This window comes from Acanthochromis polyacanthus, chromosome 7, assembly GCF_021347895.1.
Source record: "Acanthochromis polyacanthus isolate Apoly-LR-REF ecotype Palm Island chromosome 7, KAUST_Apoly_ChrSc, whole genome shotgun sequence".
Lineage (NCBI taxonomy): Eukaryota > Metazoa > Chordata > Actinopteri > Pomacentridae > Acanthochromis > Acanthochromis polyacanthus.
In genome coordinates, this window is record NC_067119.1 from 2,636,975 (window position 1) to 2,657,251 (window position 20,277).

General features: G+C 38.7%; 2 protein-coding genes across 2 annotated transcripts; both read left to right on the forward strand.

Moving 5' to 3' along the window:
* Positions 1 to 721: 721 nt before the first annotated feature.
* Positions 722 to 3,408, forward strand: LOC127534840 (GTPase IMAP family member 4-like). Its single transcript, XM_051951104.1, has 4 exons — positions 722 to 1,412; positions 1,545 to 2,267; positions 2,643 to 2,777; positions 3,392 to 3,408. The coding sequence occupies exons 1-4, from the start codon at positions 722 to 724 to the stop codon at positions 3,406 to 3,408; spliced, it is 1,566 nt and encodes a 521-aa protein (XP_051807064.1).
* Positions 3,409 to 12,349: 8,941 nt separating this feature from the next.
* On the forward strand, positions 12,350 to 19,491 carry LOC127534886 (trichohyalin-like). The gene is made up of 4 exons (XM_051951253.1): positions 12,350 to 12,405; positions 14,342 to 14,412; positions 14,564 to 14,623; positions 16,449 to 19,491. Exons 2-4 carry the CDS (start codon positions 14,397 to 14,399, stop codon positions 17,690 to 17,692), a joined length of 1,320 nt encoding a protein of 439 aa, XP_051807213.1. The 5' UTR covers positions 12,350 to 12,405; positions 14,342 to 14,396; the 3' UTR covers positions 17,693 to 19,491.
* The last annotated feature ends 786 nt before the right edge of the window (positions 19,492 to 20,277 follow it).

Here is a 20,277-nt window from a genome sequence, read left to right on the forward strand (position 1 = left end):
TTGACGGGAAAATTTCAAAGTAAGTTTAACAGTCTATAGGTATCTGGTGTAACTTTGCGAACGAATAGTAAATACACTTATTTTATCAGTGTCAGATGATGAGTTAACAACAGCTGCACAATGACAGTAAAATCTTGCAAACTGTAAACAGTGATACTAATTTACTCATCTTGGAAGGTCATTTTTATTCCTTTGTTTTTTTGTTTGTTTGTTTGTATATTTTGCAGCACATGAACTCAGGATTGTGTTGCTTGGAAAAAGTGATGACAAAAAGACAGCACTGGGAAACATCATTGTTGGGAAGAAAGAGTTTTCTGTTCAAAGATTCTCTGGAGGAAAACATTGTGAAGCTGCTCGTGGAACATGGAACAAAAAACCTTTTACAGTCGTGAAAACTCCAGACATGTTCAATCTGTCTGAGGAGATCCGAAAAAAAGTAGTGAAGAAATGTGTGAATCTCTGTTCTCCTGGACCAAATGTTCTGCTGCTGTTAGTGAAACCTTCAGATTTCACTGAAGAAAACAGAAAAACTCTCAAGTTCATCCTAAGTCTGTTTGGTGAAGACGCCTTCAAACACTCCATGGTCATCATGACTCAAAACGAAGACAGACAGAATCAGTCGGTGGAAAAACTCCTCCAAGACTGCGAACAAAAGCAGCACAGGATCAATCTTGATAAAAAAGATCCTTCAGGTCATGAAGTACAAGAGTTAATGCAGAAAATGCAAACTATAGTGAGTGACCACAGGGGAGGATATCTGAGAGTAACTGAAGAAGAGGATCAGACAGTGTTGAACCTGGTCCTGTGTGGTAGAAGAGGAGCTGGGAAGACTTCAGCAGTCAATGCTATTCTGGGACCAAAAAAGCTTGGTGGACCTAATGACTCTTTAGAGTGTGTTAAAACCCAGGGAGAGGTGTGTGGACGTCGGGTTTCCCTGCTGGAGCTGCCTGCCTTGTATGAAGAACCTCAGGAGGCAGTGATGGAGGAATCATTCAGGTGTATCTCCCTCTGTGATCCTGAGGGCGTCCATGCCTTCATCCTGGTCCTACCTGTGGGTCCCCTCACTGATGAAGACAAGGGAGAGTTAAAGACCATCCAGAACACATTCAGCTCTAAAGTCACAGACTTCACCCTGATTCTGTTCACTGTGGAGTCAGATCCTACAGCTCCAGCTGTTGTTGACTTTATCAGACAGAGCAGAGACATCCAGGAGCTCCATCAGAGCTGTGGAGGAAGATACATCATCTTCAACATGAAGGACAAGCAGCAGATCCCAGAGCTGCTGGATCAAGTGGACAAGATGAGACTGTCAGATCAGAAACCTCACAGCTACACAACAGGAATGTTTGCTCATGGCCAAATGGAAAAGATCCTACAGCTAGAAGCAGTCATCACCAAACAACAGACTGAAAGCAAGAAACTGAAAAAATCTGATGTGATCACCAGTAAGTATTTCACCGTTTTAATTTTCTGCTTTAGCTGATGCTCCTAAACTCTGTTATATACGAAGTTCATACTTCAAATAATTCTGTTTGGTTTCACAGCTGATGAAGAGCAGCAGAACTCAGAGAGTCTCAGGATTGTGCTGATTGGGAAGACTGGCAGTGGAAAGAGTTCTTCAGGAAACACCATTCTGGGAAGAAACAAGTTTGAAGCTCTACCAAGTCAAACTTCAGTCACCAAACTTTGTCAGAAGTCAGTGGGTGAAGTGGACGGACGTCCTGTTGTCGTGGTCGACACTCCTGGACTGTTTGACAGCAGTTTAACCCTTGAACAGGTTCATGAAGAGATGGTGAAATGCATCAGTCTTCTGTCTCCAGGACCACATGTCTTCCTGCTGGTGTTACAGATCGGCAGATTCACACCAGAGGAGAAGGAGACATTAAATTTGATCAAGAAAAGTTTTGGGAGGAATTCTGAAAAGTTCACCATCATTCTTTTCACAAGAGGAGATTCATTAAAACAAGCGAATCAGTCCATTGAAGAATACATTGAAAAGCAATGTGATGATTCCTTCAAGAAGCTGATCTCTGACTGTGGAGGAAGATACCATATGTTCAATAACTATGATGAACAAAACAGAACACAAGTCAGTGAGCTGATAACAAAGATTGACACCATGGTGAAGAAAAATGGAGGAAGCTGCTTCACCAACGAGATGCTGCAAGAAGCTGAAGCAGCCATACAAAAAGAAATGGAGAAAATCCTGAAGGAGAAGGAAGAAGAGATGAAGAGAAAGATGGAAGAATTAGAAAGAAAACATGAGGATGAAAAGGAAGAAATGAAAAGAAGAATAGAAGAAGAGAGAGCTGAAATTGAGCAGGAAAGAAAACTCAGAGCAAAACTACTTGATGAAATGGAGAAAAATATCAACAAGGAGCGTGAGCTGAGAAAGAAAGAAGAAGAAATCAGAGAAGAAGAGAAACGTAAAAGGGAAGCAGAGGAAGATGAATACAGACAGAATCTAAAAATGGAACTTAAATTGTTGGACAAACAAATTCAATCAGACAAAGAAGAAAAGAGAAACACTGACAGAAAATTGGAAGAGACCAGAGACGAGATGAGAAAGAAACAAGAAGCCTGGGAGAAAGAAAGAAGAGAGTGGTGGAAGAAACAGAAACAAGAAGATGAAGAGAAACGACAGGAGGAGAAAAGAAAAATAGAAGAACTTCAGGAGAAGTTCAAGCAGAAACAAGATGAATATGAAAAGAAGAGAAGAGAAGAAGAACAAATGAGGAGAGAAGAGGAGGAGAGGAAACATAAAGAATTAGAAGAAAGCTACAAAAGAGAGCTAATTATTCTGAAAAAGACATTCGAAGAGAAAGCCAGAGAGAGAGCTGAAGAGTTTAATGACTTTAAATTGGAATTCATGGAGACCTATGAAGCTGTGAAGGAACAGCATGCTGAACAAATGAAAGATAAAGATCTGAAGTATGACCTGCTGACAGCACTAGCAGAACATAATGAAAAAGAAAACCGAGAAAAACATCATAGACAACTGAGGGACTTTGTGAAAATTGTGGCCAAGAAGAAGGGAAATCTGAGAAAGATCAGCGACTTACTGGAAAAACAGGAGGAGGAGTTGAAAACAGTGAAAAATGTCACGGAACAGGGAAATCTGCAGAAAAAACATGAAGAAGAAATCAGTGATTTGATAGATGAACTTCTGAAGGAAGGAGGAGGGAGATGGTTTGATGCTGTCAAGAATCTTCTTCCTTCGGAAAAAGAGGACAGAGGGCTTCTTGACGTGTATCACAGCTTAGGGGTCCCAGGTAGCTACCCCTAACATGTGTTCAATGAGTCTCCTCAGTCAGGACATGATGGCTGAATCCCAAACCGCCCCCTACACACTATCCCTACACACTACCCCTCCGTTTGTGCGTTCCCGCAGAGGGTCCTCCATATTAAGGGCCGTCCCAAACCGCGTAGTGCGGAGGGGGAGTGGACTGTTCAGCCCTTAAATAGCGAGTCTGCATCGATGCTCACTCTGGACAACTTTTTCAGGAAGTGCAACGTTGAAATGGAGGAGGAAACAACATATCGATGTAAGTTCCACATGCGTCCTTTATTTCTCCCACGCCTTTTTCACACTGACAGAACATCACAAAAAGAGAGGTGGAAAAAGATAAATCAAAAGAAACAAATCTTCTTCTCTGTTGAAGTTTTGATTTAATTGTGCATCCCCTGACACCTTAAAATTTGAACACAACTGACAGAATTCATTTATTCATTTGTTGGATTTGAAATGCCAGATAATAGGATTGGAAAACATGTGAGTGAAAAAAAGGGGGATGCTTTTGTCTTCTGGAAGCAGCAGCGATCCTTGTTAGTTGCAACCTGTGCCACAGCGCTACAGCCATGCACAGTAGGCGTCTTTCTGTTACCATGGCGATGACGTCTTCCGATTTCCGGTGAGGTGACAGGGCGTCCCATTCCTGACGATCGTATTTATACCCTCCCCCTTCAATAATAGGTGCCCTCCACAGCTGCGAGTGTGACTTCTTTTGGAGTGACACTCGTTAGTGTAGGGGGAGTGTGTAGGGGGCGGTTTGGGATTCAGCCGATCACTCTGCTATGAATCTCAACATGGAAGGATGGATTCGGGTGTTTCTAAGACCATCTTAATGCACTCATGGTGTGTATGTGCGTTGACTGAAAGTTCTTGAGAGTTCTTGATCTCTGCAGTCATTTCCCTTGTCATAATTATTAGATCTTTGCCTGCAGCTCGTCTGCTCAGGGCTTTGGAGACAAACTTCACACCCCTTTCTGTGAAAAAATATGAACTCAGCTTCAGCAGCCTTAGCAAGTCAAGTCTTCCAGAGTTCACCTTTTAAGAACAAAAATTTTCCTTTTTGTGTCACTATTGCTTCATCATGGCTCAGATTGTGAACTTTGTCGGCGACCCGCTGTATGACCAAAAGTCTGAGTTCATCTATGTTATCATATCGGCATCTGCTCCTGGTTCCAGTACAACTGAAGATGATCAGGAAATTCTGTCCCCAAAACAATCAACTGTGAAAACTATGTTAGTTCCTTGTACTCTGGATCAAAAGTGCTCTCTGAGAAACAGTAATGGGAAAGAAAACTGTGAAAATCTGACAGCAAAGATGCCAGAAAAAGTAAATTAAAAAACAGCAGGTTACTGTAATGTTCAGAAGAATGGTGGATGTCCTGATTTAAGTACAATGGTGTCATTTTATGGTCATTGATAGTTAAAGAACAAATCAGTTTGTAAAGATATTGATTTTAAATGTGGACATTATTTACGGTTTTGGCTCATTCTTTATTCTTTTTACAGTCAAGTAAATTAATATTCTTTTCCCTGTGATTATACTGGATATGATCTGTAATCTAACAAAACCTGCCAAATTTATAAAATAACAGATAACAAATTGTGCCATTTTTAAGTCCTTAATATACACAACTTTTCATTCCAATAAAAAGTAAATTCATTATATTTTTGCTGGTTTCAATGGAGCTCCGGATGTCACGTGACTGCGTTTGTTTACGCCGCCATGTTGGCAGGAAACTCCGCTTCAAAATGAATGGCGCTGGTAGAAAATTTACGCCGTCTGAGTTTACTTTTCATTTTAAATCAGACGATATTATAAAATATACAAACAAACTGGACAAACTAAACATATACGATCCATATCATGCCCCCGGTATCTTATTTAAGAATCTTGAGACGGTCGGAGCGGACCTTTTACCGGACCTGCGGTACCCTGACATCTACAATTACCTGATAAATTTTCCTTCATCCTACTCCGGTGAATCTCTTAACCCTTTAAGCTACAGTCAATTCCAGCCATTTTCAGTACAAAAAAAAAAAAATCGCTAATATTCTATTTGTAAATAAAAATATGATGAGAAATACAGGGAATATTGGACGCGCATCGCGAGGTGCATTTCCTTGAAAACGACGTATTCGTGGATAATATGCCGATTTCAAGACATGTTTTGGACAAAATAGTTTACTGGCTTGTTTCGTCTGGATGTCCAAGGTTGGATTATGGCCGTTTTTTGTGGAATATTTTCATCTGTGTGTAATAATGAACCTGGAAATTTGAGTCGCGCTGTGTGCGTTGAAGCCGTGTACAGAGAAAGGATGGATGGATATTCGTTGTTTGTCGGACAAATGTGTTCATATTACCCGCTGTGGTAATCACATCTGAAAGTGGTTTATACCGGCGGATTCATGAGAATCTAAGCTTTCCATCGGCGTATAGTGTTTGTATAATCGCGTTTCAGACATTTAGCAAATTGCTTATGCAGATCTCAAAGTGTACCGCGGGCGGGACACTGAAGCGCAACTGAAGCGGAACAGCGTATAAAAGCCTTGAGGGGTAAGAGAAATTACGCGATCAGATATAAAGCTTAGGAAACGGATTCTGTACCTGATACAAAGTGGTCGCTACATAAGCGGAATCCGTTGCCTGTGGGTTCCCACCGCTCCGTTTTCTTCTGCTCGCTTCTTGCGCGTTTTATGGCAGTGATCCACCTCTGTCGTCTTTCAGGATCTTTGGGAATCCGATAAAATGCTCTCCCCTTTGCTCGTCCTCGGCTGTTCTGGCATCCCGGGGCGCAACAACTGTCCACCATATGGTGGACTCTCTGATGTCGACGCTGAAGAACGTTTAGGAGTTAGCTGGCAGTAGTTTAAACAGCGCGCCTTCCTGCCAATATGGCGGTGTTTTGATTTCGACTGTTGCATGCCGGGATTGTGTGACGTCATCTCCCGGAGCTCTATACATTGACTTTAGAATCAAATGTAAAAGAAAAAAACTATTAGTAAAAATATAGATTTTTGATGTGGACATTTATAGTTTTGAATGCTTTCTTTTTTATTGGCAGCATGTTAATACCCTTTTCTGTGATTTCACGAGACATTTCTAATTTAGTAAGACTGAAAAAATATATAAAATGAAAGAATACAATTTTCAGTATTTGCAATAATATATATTGTATATATTATAATATATATGCTCAAATACAAGCAAATATCTGTAAACATGATAGTAATTTTGCTGACTTAAATACAGTAAAAATAACAAAACTATTGACTCACTTTTTGTTTGTTTTACTGTTACCATGTAGATTATTACCTTTTACCTGTAATTTTATAAGCTCTACTCTGGAATTTTACATAACTGGGAAAGATTTTTAAAATAATCAAAATAACTAAAATGAATTGGTAAAAAGATTACAATTAAAACTGTAAAAAAAAAAAACTAAACAGTGTTTACAGTGTGTGACTTATTCAGTGGTAAAATTCAACTCCAAAGTTCACAAGTGTCATATGACTGCATGGTGAGGTACAGATGGAACAAAATCATACAAATAAACACAACAAATCCTAAAGTTCTCTTTGAGCAGCTCTCCAATGAAGTCCTTTTCACCTCATGGTGGATCAAGTTTGGTCGACAATTACACACAACTTTCTAATTCTCTATTTAAGTGTGTTTTCTGTGAGGTTTGTTAAAATCAGTTTAATATGGTAGACAGTGTGTCTTATTTTGAAAAGTAAAAATGAAGTGAAACTAAATAAGAGTGGAGGTGTAATGAGCTGGTGTTTTAGTTTCTACTTTCTGAGCAAGCAGAAAGTTTCCATTCTGTTAAATTGTAATTCTCATGTGTTGTTTTGTTGAGAATAACTGCCTTTTTGTTGTTTTCAGTGTTGTTGTTTTTTTTTGCTTTGTCAATATCACAGCTGATGTTTGTAAGTGTTGCATTATCTTCAGACTGATTTATTTTTATGCTGTGTTCTGTACTGTCACTATGAAAAATGAATGAATGTTTCTCTGCAGTTAGACTGTGGTTAAAAGCTGAAGTCAAACTGATCAACCACTGAAACACTTTCATTCTGCTCTGACTTTATTTCTGTGATACACTGATCTGATGTACTATTTAGTACTGATGTTACTGTGATAATATCCCAGTAATCCTCACTGGAACAACAGTAAATTATTTTACTGTGCAGTTAAACATGGAACTGTGTGTCCAAAACACTCTAAAGTGATTTTAAATGCTGAGCAGCTTTAATGCCTTTAATAAAGTTTTCAGATGAGACCAGTTTTGTATTTAATGAGCTTTAATGAGTCTGTGGGTCGCTGTTGGAGAACTTTGCTGCTGTCTGATCAACTTTCACTGAGTTTTTACAATTTGTTCTTTAAGTTACTGAGACTTTGTGAACATTTTATGACTCAGAGATGCTGTAACATTTTATGTAGACATTGATGATGATAAAAGCTCTAGCACTGCTAATGTTAGATGACTGATCAGTTTTATTCACCATCATTTAATGCAGTAACGTAAGAAACTAGCAGTACAGATGTATGATCATCAGTCTAAAAGGCTACCTAGCTGACTTCATGTTAGGCTAATCGTGTTATGCTATATTAACTTGCTGTAGCACTAGCTAAATAGCCAACTACCTAACAAAATAGCAAAATAGCAGGATGAATGCATTATCTGTCTAATAGGCTAACTAGCTAGCTTGCTGTAGCACTAGCTAAATAGCTAACGTCATGCTAGGCTAACAATACTACTTGCTAGCTAGCTTCAGTTCTCTGCTGCTGGTGGATAAATATTCCTGTTGATTTGGATTTAACTTTATGTCATAAACTTAAATATCACTGATAGACATATTTACACAATGCTCTAAAACTACACAATACAATAATGAAATAAAACAGATTTTAAAATAGATTTTACTACTTACCTCTAGGATTCCTGATCTTTTTCTTCAGTGTCACCATCAGATAAATTAGGAAGTTAAATCAGATTCAATAAAAGACATTTCCCTTCATCTAGGAGGCTTCTTCAGTTCCAAATGACTAATGGAGAGTTACAGAACTTCTGAAACTTCAACGTTTGATCTAAATCAGTAAATCAGAGTTTTATCCTCCAACTATTCATTCATTGAATGTTGGGAACAAGTCCCCTGAATTACTATTTACAGTGAACCAGGATGAATTAAAAACCAAACAATGAAAAATGATTCAAACATCCACAAAGACTCACTTTGTAATTCACTGCTGTCTCTAATGAGGAAAACAGTGAAAAAATGAGCAAACCCAAAGCAGCATTAACTAACTGCACTAATAAATGCTGAACTGATCTAAAGCTCTAAATATCCTGAAGATAAAACACCAAACTGCAGTGACTCAGTCTTACCGGCTGCCTGGGAGTCAAAGCGAAGGGCACATCAGCGTCCCAAAGGATGGAGAATCACAGCAACTGGCAGCAGACCATCAGAGATCTGGGATGGAAACAACAACAACTCAAAGGTTTGTTTAAAGACCCGCAACACCCCACCTGGTATCAACCTGAAAAACATGCAGGAATCAACTCCACACCTCTGACCAGCAGCCCACCCTGCAGCTCCACCTGCACCACTACTTCTACTGCAGTAAACAGTAAATACAGCCTGAAACTTTACTGTCAGTGAAAACTAAGAGGACCTTCAGACTGACCGACCACATTCCTCACTGTGTTCATGACTTCTAACTCAGTCTGCAGCTGCTCTGTCTCTTCACTGTGTGACATCTACTGATCTACCAGCTGCAGCACCAAACATCATTTTCTGTTTCACCAGCTAAATACATGCAGGTTTCCATGGCAACACAACACATACAGAGAGTGATGCTGTCAGTGCTTCATTCAGTGGTTTTAGTAACGTACAGATCAGCAGATAAATCAATAAAAATAACTGATCAATTTATGGAAACCTTTTAAGTTGGAGGCAGTATTTTGATGTTTGATTTAATAAATAATTAATATTGTGTGTAATTTAAATTCTAATTTCTGTGTTTGATATAAAAGTTAATTTAAGTTGAGCTAAATTATTTGATAATTGCTTTATATTAGTTTTTTTCTGCACCATGAGGTTTCCTCTATTTGAACACTGGAGCAAAACTTCATTAAATGCATGATTACTAAATAAAAATTATTATTTACTACTAATAACAGAAAAACAGTATTTTTGCATCAACTTATTATTTAAGGTCAAATGTCTGCATTAGATGAATTTAAACTAAATTGAAGATGAGATAATTTAATAAAATTGGCATCATAACTTCATTTTTCTTCACTCTGAGTTCAGGATTTCCTTTATATTAAAATGCCTCAACAGTTTCACACCGTTCAGACTTTTCTTTAATTGTAGAGGAAAAGCTAATTCCTCTAACTCAGTGCAGGTTGTTGGTTGAATTATTTTATTTGATGACTCCTCTGTTCAACAGTCCAGACTCAGTTAAACTTACTGGAAGGAGGCAGATGTTCAAAGCTGCTGCTTCGTTTTTGTGGCTTCACATCTGGAACTGTCAATGCAGAAACACATGAATTCATTATAAATTATTCCTGTTATTATTTAAAGCATGTCGTCTCATAAAACCCCCCGTAACAACATGAACATTCCTCTTAAATATTACAGCCTTGTTATGCATTGAAACACAAACCAAGCTGCCGTGAGGAATCCTTCTGAATGCATCAGTGGTCAGATGGAGTTTATTCAGACTCTGAGCAGTAATCCACCTGCTGTAAACCACCTTTACATGAATAAAGTCTGTTTAGTTCTACAGGCCCGTCCAGAATAATGAGCAGCACCAAAACTCCTGATGAACTGTCAGTACTAAGACTCACCAGCTGCTGCAACCTCCATCATGTTTCTGTCACTGCAGACTAAATATCCTGGAGAACAACTGAACCAAAGAGCAGAAATAGAACAGATCCATCTGTTTATCTCACTCGTCTGCTCACAGATCTGATTATATGGAAAAAACAATTCATTAAGGTGAAACAAAATGACCACACTGATTCAGATTTTCACATTAATTCTCTGTCATTCATGCAAAAATTATGCAAATTAATAAAAACGCTCATTCTGGATTCAAAACATCAAATAAAGTGATTCAGCAGCAGCCAGTTTGGACACTATAGGAGACATTAATGTCCACAGATTTATGTCTGAGCTCAGAGAAAGGCAGAACTAAAAGATAAATAAAAACCTAAACATTATCTCTTGTAATCACTTAGACAGCTTATAAATAAAGATTCAGTTTTCAAATCAGTCCAAGCAGTGGTGCTGTTGGACCTGCTGGACGTCCAAGACTATAGACCTCAATGTTTCATCTCTTTTTATTACAAAAACCTAAATAAGGAAGATAAAACCATCCCAGAAGCATCATTCTGATCATGGATTCTCTTCCTCAACGAGCCTCAGAGCTCCTCATTAATGTCCAGATAACCTGGATAACCAGACGTCTCTGAACTAAACCTTCACTGTTGGAACGCATCAGAAAGTTCCAGGATTCCTAAACTGTCCTCATCTTCTAAAACTACTGAAGGATCCCAAAGGTTTGTCACTTCTGAACTCTTTAAGGCCTCTTAGTTTGTGATTCTGGAGCCGATCCAGCCAAACCTGGCAGCAGCAGACACCAATAAAACAGACCTCTGACCTGATATTTAGCAGGAAAACCTGGAACAAGATCAAAGCTGCAGGAGGTGAATTTGGTAATATTCATTTTACATCCTGATCCAGATCTGTCACAAACTGTCACTAATTTTCCTTTTTAGAATTGATCATGAATGTTTCCAAGCAGAGGGCTGCAGCATGAAACAAGTCAGACATTTCCAAGGTTTCTTTGTGTTTGCCCTGAAACCGCAGTCAGAGAGGAGATGTGTCATGAAGACACCTGGTGGTAGAGAAGTGGTACTGCAGGAGGTTCATGTATTCTTTAAACTTCAGACATTTCAACTGAAATCAGGTTCATGCAGCACAAGATCCACACACCTGACTCCTCTACCTCACCTGCAATTTTGAACAATAAATGCCGCACAACTTCTTTAAATTTCTGTACATATTTGCTTTTATATAATTTCTGTACATAATTCACACATGCTTTTATAATAACTAGTTCTTTATATATATGTGTGTGTGTGTGTGTGTGTGTGTGTGTGTGTGTGTGTATTTATGTCCAGTATGTTGTTTGTATATCAGAAGGGAAGTCACGTGTAATTCCATCATACATTGATGATGATGATAGTAAAAAAATAATTTAAAAAAAACCTACAAGAGCTAAAATCTCTCTTCTGCCGTTTATACCAAAAATCCTTGCTATTAAAGTCAGAAAAATCTGAAAAGTCCAGAAGACCTGAGGGCTGGAAGAGAGGGTTGATATTTTTAAAAACCTTTACAACCAGACTTTTGATTGATTTGATGGCTTTTATTTATTACTGTTCTTAGAACCAGTTTTATTTATGATTTCTCTGTGTACTGAACCAATTACATATATTAGTCTAATGTAGTTTATTGCTTCATTTTAATCACTTCTTGTTCAGTTTTTATATACATTTTGTTTAATTTATTTATTTGCTTTATCTTTATTTTAATAGATATTTTATTGTATTTTTTATTTTACTAATATATCTGGCTTATTTTATTTAATTTGATCTCATCTGGTGTTTCCTGCCCGTTGTAGGACATCGTTTCCAGTGTTTTAGAGGCTCTTATTGATAACCTGACTTTGGGGGGTTTGTAGTGTTTTATCGCATTTTTCTATAGAAATAAAATCTGATTAAAGTCTTTACTTAAATATCTTAAATGTCACTTCTTTCCCCCTTTCCTGATAGGAGGGTTTATTTTTTCATTCTGACTAAAAGAATTCTCTCTGAACTGGTTTTCACTGACACAAACACTGACCTCTATGAATTCATCCACAGAAGGACTGTTCCTGTTCAGACAGCAGCAGCTTATCAGTAATGACCACATTTACAGAGGAGGGTGTTTCTAAAGCACACTGTGATAAAAACAGGATCAGACACTTACTGTCCAATCAGCTTCCTTGTTTCCTCTCCAGACGTTACAGTCCGTGGCAGCAGAGCTCTCAGCCGGAGCAGCTTCAGGTGAGTCCTTTAAAAAAACAGAAAAACTCATTAAAACGTGCACAGGATGATAGAAAACCTGAACAGTTTACTGCAGTACGATGAGAAAATCCTGCACCTTTTCTACATCAGTCTTTGTGGAACGGAGGAAAACTTTTCTAGTCGGTGTGAGTGAGAGTTTTCAGAAACACGACGACACAAACTACTGAGGACTGATTTAGAGGCGATGGAGAACACAACGGTTCCATCAGACAAGGTTCCTCCACCGCCTGATGAAGTCAGTGATGTGGAGATGAACTGAAGTCACAGATTAGAGCTGTACATAACGGACGAGTTCTATTTTAGAAGAAGTCCTGACTGCAGCTAGTTCAGGTTTCAGCTGTACACCACGCTACTTTAACTCTGTTTTAGGTCAGATTTTTGTTGGTCTTTCTGGTTTAAAACATTTCTGTAATTCTCCATTGTGGGAACAGCTGTTTAAAACACTGATGTTTGTAGTCAGCAGCAGATGAATGATTAATTTCTACCAGTCCAAAGTCCAACAATGAAGGCAACAGGACATAAAAACACATCAGATTAGATTACAGCGACAGTTACACTAATATAACTTCAGTGGTAAAACTGGTGCAGGTCAGAGATTAACTTGCATCCAATTTTTCAAAGAGGCAGCATTAAAAACAATCTGCAGGAATATCACTGAAACACATCGTGGTCTTCACTCCCAACTGCTGCCACAAAACCACTGGTTTCTTTTTAAATTGCATTTTGTGTTTGCAAGATAAAATACAAGTCTTTAGCCGTTTTTCAAAACCACTTCACATGCATATTAAGCTGTCAATCTGCTTCAATTCAAGTTCAATCAAGCTGTTGCACCAGTTGATGAGTTACACATTAATGAACACCAACCCAAACGGTCTCTGCACACAGCTCGATTCTTCAGTGATCAGAGGAGCCAAAAAAAAAAAAAAAACCTGCATGACCTGGAAAAAGATATTTGACTTTATATCGAGAAAAGTTGAAAAATGACCTGATCCCTCTGATAAATACAGACATGAAGATTCTAAGGACAGATTTAATGGTTGAAAATTAGCCACTGAAACAGCGAGGAGGTAACATAAAACAGGCAGAGGACTTCAGATATTCACACATGACGATATGAACGGGAATGTTTTGTAAAATTTAAAGCATGAACAGTTTCCTGAGAAAAACCATCTGCCTCTGTATCATCAGTACAGAGAGAAATGGCGTCTGCAAAGCTGAGTGGAGCAGCGACAGAAAGGAACGGACTATGTTGACTGAATAACCTCTGGCAATAAGTGCAATTACCTTCAGAATAAATAGATAAATACACTGCTGTTCAAACTGTCCTGAACACGGCTTTGCATCAGCAGAACCAGTAATTTCCCACTTCCTCCAGGAGAGTTTTAACACCAAATGTTTGGATTTCTTTTCACATCCTTTTCCTGTTTTATAAAGTTCAACAGCCTTTTTCTCACAGGCCCTTTCACAGTTCTTTTGCTTTTCCCCACAGCTCAGAATCCAGCAAAGCCAGTACAGCACTAGAGACTCACTGAAACTAATTACATGCAAACAGGTGACAGGTGTGGACGGTTAGCCTCACTCGCCATTTAAACCTGTTGGTGTCAACATGTGTGCGTATTATCAGGTCAAAACTTCAAGAGTATGAATACTTTTGGGTGATTTAACCTGTCATTATGATTTAAAAAGAGCAAATAATGACAATAAATAACTTCATCTGACCATTAACTCTGAATTAAAGTAACATTTTTTCTAAGGATCAAACTGAAAAAAACTGACATTTCTCAAATTTTGCGAGGAATGTACACTTTGGAGCACAACTGTAATTCTAAAATGATCCTGTTAATTCAAAGTGAACTGAATTTATAAAGAACTGTGTTTTATCCTATTTTTGTAATGTGAATGTTGTTTTTCTCAGTCAGCAGCTCCTCCTGTTAAAGACTTCTTCTGTGGGTTTCCAGCAGAGTGACGCTATGGCTGCAGAGACTGGTCTGTGCTGTTTGATTTTAAATCACAAACTGTAAATGTGTTCCTAAATATTTCACTTTAGTTCAGTCATTTGGTTTCACAGAACTGTTACAAAATTATAACATGAGAATGTAAAACTGTAAAATGTTTGTAATTTTCTGCATCGCTTCAGTTACAGGTGATGTGCAGCCGCTGAAGCGCAGCAATAGCCAGGACTTCATTCCTCCTTATAGTGAGTCAAACTGAACTAAGAATGTCTGAAAATAATGTTTCACATGAGATTCACACTTTACAACCAGCAAGTCCTCCCAGTAGACCACACGTAAAAATAAATAATTCAATAATGCATCACGAAACTTTCGTCAAACATCTGAACTAGCCATCACTGAACGAAAACGAGGACAGAATCAGCAGCTTATTTCTCGCCTCAAATGCTTTCAGAAATACTTTTCGCTGGGCTGTTTTCGTAATAGAAAAGAAAGTTTGTGACTGAGTCGCCATGTTGGTCTGACATTTCTACCGGAGCTCAAGTGGTGCATTCTCATGTGAAAAACTGAGGGATCCTGTGGACATGAACCTTCAGATGTACCTTTATGGTACATGTCCACAGGATCCACTTTGTCTACAGACTCGTCTCTCTGCAGAGAAACAAACTGCAAAAACTGAACAAGAAGCACAAATATCTGTAAAAAAAACAGGACTTTAGCTGCCCTGACAGAGGCTACGCTAACAGCTACCAGCTAAGTTATGGGGAGCCACAGACTTGCATGAAAACAACAGTTAGTGGTGCTTTCAGACATCGGCCTGAATAGACAATAAACATGACAGGACTGAAAATGAATCAAACACAGGAGAACAGCAGACAGATGCTATCACATGCTTTTAATGTACATCATTTAAAGTATATATGTATAAATTCAGTTACAGAAATCCTTCACAATAAAGAAGTCTAGTTTGAAGGACTGCTGGTTTCTGCTATCACATGCTGGTATTTAACCTTTAATGCATATCAGTTTCAAATATCTGTAATCAGCCTTTCTTGACTACCAATAATCAAAATTGACCCTGAAAAAATCCTATCAGTCGATCCCTAGTTAGTTTGAACATTTAAAATACTCTGTACAAAACACGTTTTTCCTACATATAAAGAAATCTGACATATCAGTATTTTCTACTGATGGAACAATTTGCACAATATTGTGATTTTCTACATTCAGAAGAATCTGAACATTATCAGCAGGACTTTAGTATATTTTCAGTCATTTTTGCACTGCCACACTGATTCAGTTAGATTTCCCTGGGGTCGGATAAATAAAGGCTCTGATCTGATGTTGACATGGCCAAGAAACACCAGTTTAAGAAAATACTCTAAACAGAGCAGGGTTCTCGCCAGGATTTTTTTTCAGCGTAACGGCAGGTCCTCCTGCACGCGCGCAATAGACGGGAACGGGTCAATCGACAGGAAAGTACGGCTGAGCTGGGGAGACATAAATTAACCTAGATAGGCACCCAGTTGATAAAAACAAACACATACGGCGTTATCTGTCAAAATAACAGCGCAGCGGCCCTAATCACAGTGTTAACCCTTCCTGTTCGGCCCCCGACCGTGGTCAGGAAGCCCGGGGTTAACCCCCTTCACTTCCTCAGCAGCCGTAGAGGCAAAGACACAGGAGCCCAGCCGCATCAAAGAACACTGCAGCCTTTATTGTCTATAAACAGTGGCTGAACCGCACAGTACCGCCAACCCAACTCTCCTCCTCCAACTGGACCGACTGCCCGTCTCTCTCACTCGCTCTCCCCCTCCCTCCCGCACACACACGCTGCTCTCTCTCCCACTCTCATGACGGAGCCACACTCTCATAACAACAGCGTAATCTTTGAAATGCGCTGGCGTAGCGGCCCTAATCACAGCGTAATCTTTTAAACTGAGCGTAACGGGCCGTTACGCTGAAATGCGCAGGCGAGAACCCTGCAGAGACTCCAGGTTCTGAATGCTTTCTGCCTTTAAACAGATGTGACTGTTGTCACTAAACTGCTGTAACTCTGTTTTCTTTCAGTGTCTGAGCTTTTGGTTGTTCTTCTGGGGAACAGCTGGTCTGAGAGGAGTTCTGCTGGGAACTTATTACTGGGAGAGACCAAGTTCAACACTGAGGAAGAACCAGACTTTGTGACAGTCAGAGAACAGATAAAGGAGAAAGAAATAGTCCTCATCAACACTCCAGATCTGCTGAATCCAACCATCTCTGAAGACAAACTAAGAGAACGTGTAGAACTCTGTGTGAGACTCTCTGATCCTGGACCTCATGTGTTCCTGCTGGTTCTACAGCCTGAAGACTTCACTGAGGAACACAGAGTGAGGATCTGCAGAGTCCTGGAACTATTCAGTGATCAATCATTTGATCGATCACTGGTTCTGATATCAGCATCCAGAGAGGAGAGCTCATTTGAAAATAATCTGTCCTTCAGAGACCTGATCAGAGAGTGCAGATACAGATACTTGTTTCAGAAGAACCTGGAACGTTCAGAGCTGCTGACACGTTTGAGCCAAATCCTAAAAGAGAACAGCAGAGAAGATCTGAGTGGTGATGGATCTGAAGACTCTGGTTTAACCATGAAACCAACTCTGTCTGACGACGAATTTCAACAGGAAAGAATCCAGAAAGAGAAGGAGAACCTCAGGAGGAAACACCTGGAAGATTTAAAACAAATCAGAGAACAAATTGAACTGACAGAGAAGCAGCTGAAGGAAAAGGATGAATGCATCCACAGGGAGCAAGAGTTGAGGAAGAAAGAAGAAAGTCAGAAACAGGAGTGGAGGAGGAAAGCAGAAGCTGCAGAGAACAAGCTTCAATCAGAGAGAGAGCAAAAGGTGAACGCTGAGAGGAAGCTGGAGCTGATCACAAAAGAAATGAAGAAAGAACGAGAGGAAGACGAGAAGAGACGGAAGAAAGAAGAAAGTCAGAAACAGGAGTGGAAGAGGAAAGTGGAAGCTGCAGAGAATAAGCTTCGGTCAGAGAGAGAGCAGAGGGAGAACGCTGAGAGGAAGCTGGAGCTGACCAGGAGAGAAATGAAGAAAGAAATGAATTGGCAACGAGACGCCTGGGACAAAGAAAGGAAGGAGATCTATGAACGAATGCTTCAGGAGAGCCGAGAGGTTCTGGAGGAGGAGAGGACCAGAAACAGGAAGCTGCTGGAAGAGCTCTACCGGAAGAGGAAGAAATGGATGTATGCTTTGTTTGGTTTGCTTTTTGTTATTTTCTCATCTCTGTTTTATCTGTTCCTGAGCGGTGGCCTCACGTAGTCACAGGCAGCGGTTCAGAGAAAACTCACATTAAATCTAAAGACTTCACTGCAGAACTCTGAGTTACAAACTGGAGCCAAATATAACTCACAAACTCTCTGACGTGTCAGGACAACAACGCTTTCTTATGTTATTGTCTGAAGCATTTATTATGTAAACCCTGACGTTAACAGTGTTTATGGAAAATGTTTTTTCTTGGTGATACTTGGTAACTGTTTGTCTAGAAGCTTTGGGATAAATCATTAGACCACCTACTGTTCTCTTTACAAAGTCCACAAAACAGACCTTCAACTGTCAGAATTTAGTTTGAATTTTAGCAAATTGATTACATACTCTCAGCATTTACTAAACACATAAAAATATAGAATCATAATAATCTAAGACATGAAAAAGTCAGTTGTGCATAAAACTATGATGTATTAAAACTAAAGATTTCAGAATTCACAAAAGATCAACGACAACATTTTTCAAGTCTCCATTATTTTGTGTGGAAGTAAATCATGGATATTTAAATGGTATCTGTCAACTCTTACATTAATATATCAAATACTTTCTGAGATTATTTTTAATTTCAAATCTGCCTGCAGACCCCTTAAAGCAGGTTTTTTTTCTCACATTAAATTTGAGGCTGATTGAATGACGACATCTCAGAAACTATTAAAGATAAAAACCTGAAATTTTCTGTTATTTCTCATCACGTCACTGATTCAGAATCTGGAATAAAAAGGAGATCAACTGGTGACATTTTCTGAACCACATGTAGCTGCAGGTCACAATAATACAAAACTTAACGTAGAATAGTTTTAATATGAAATATTTAGTCACAAAAATGAAAAGAACAACATTTTCTTTGACCTTTCCTCACTGATTGAGCAGGTTTAACAAGTTGTAGCACAAAAACAGAAACACTGGTGGACAAAAGTGCAAAGTGGGGTTTGAAACTGACAATATGAGCAGATTAAAAACTGTTTTGCTAGTCCTATTTTAAGATAAGATAAGATAATCCTTTATTACTCCTCGTGCCCAGGGAAATTTCCAAAGAACCACATTTTTCACTTTAACACATTTCATATTATGAAGTTTTCTATGTGTTTAGTTTGTACTACTGTGACATGACAGATATGGTTCAGAAAATATCACCAGTTGATTTCTGGATCATCAGTTTTTGTTGTTAATATGAGCTGAAAGATTTTTTTCATGACGGCTTTAACCGATAAGCACAGAATCATCCATAAGATAAAATAAGTCGTTAACAATCCAACAGCAGTGAAAGGAGACAGAGAAAACATGTAAGGACATCATTTAACATGTAAATAAAAAGAAACACACATAAATACTGTTGTACTGAACAGATTATTCCATTTGTAGAAATTGTGATATTGCACAGAGTCTGGATCAGAAAATGTTTCAACAGATCATTCTGTAAAAACAATAATTTATCAAAACTATCTTTAAACCTACAAAACATTCATAACAGCTTTAAAAGCCAAACATTTTCAGTTGTTTCTCATGTGTGTGTGTGGATATATATTTATGTGTGCTTCACAGCAGATTAAGTCAATATATTGTTCTATTTGAAGCTAACGTTTAGCTTTGACTCCCTGTAGCCTCCATTAGCTAATATGTCTTCAGCTCACTGACAAGAAAAATTATTTGTCAAAAGATTGTTGCTCCCACATGGTGAGTTTGATCCACAGATTTAGTTTCATGCTCATAAGTCAGTTATAATTATTAAAAATTAATATTCAGCGTCTCTGTTGGCTAACAGCCGTCAGCTAAGATAGCTAGCGTTAGCTAGCGTCTTACCTCGAAGCAAACGGAGGAGTTTCTGTGGCTCTCTGATGGATTCAGCGCTGACTGAGCTCTTCCACACTGTTTAATCCACATCCCACATCTCTGCTGTGGAGCTTCCAGCTGCAGGGAAACACTAAAATACCACATTTTCCTCTAAATTCGGAGGATTTCTGCTTCTCCGTTTCACCTTTGACCTCTGACAGGCCTCTTGCCTAGTTACGGTTGCTGAGCTGTGATTGGACAGCGGCCGTTGGAGGGCGGGAAGGACTAAAACAAAGATGGAGGCAGGAGATGAAGAAAGACTGTGTGGCAGACAGCAGACTGGCAGAGATTTATGAGGACAGAAACCACGTGAAATACAAATAGATGTGTTTATATATTATTATATAAAATTGAACAGTAATTCTTCACTGAAATTTACAGAAGAAAAAATTAAAGAATAGTGAAAAACAAAATGTCTTGGAAAGACTTTTTACTTTTCTACAGACACTAATGTCAACATGGGACGCCTTATATTTTGATATGAAAACTGAGAAATTAAAGTAGACAAGTAAAGTTAAAATCTTAATATTATTTTTAATTTAACTTTTATTATAACCACGGAGCCATTTTTATGAAGACCTGCCAAGAACAGCAAAATAAAGTTATAAGTATTATAAAATGGAGACACAAATGAACCAGGACTAAAGTAAAACTCATCAGAACAACCAGGGGATTAAGATTCACAAAATAAAACAAAATCCAGCTCTGGAGTAGCTACTGCACTTTTAGTTACACAATTTTCTTCTGTT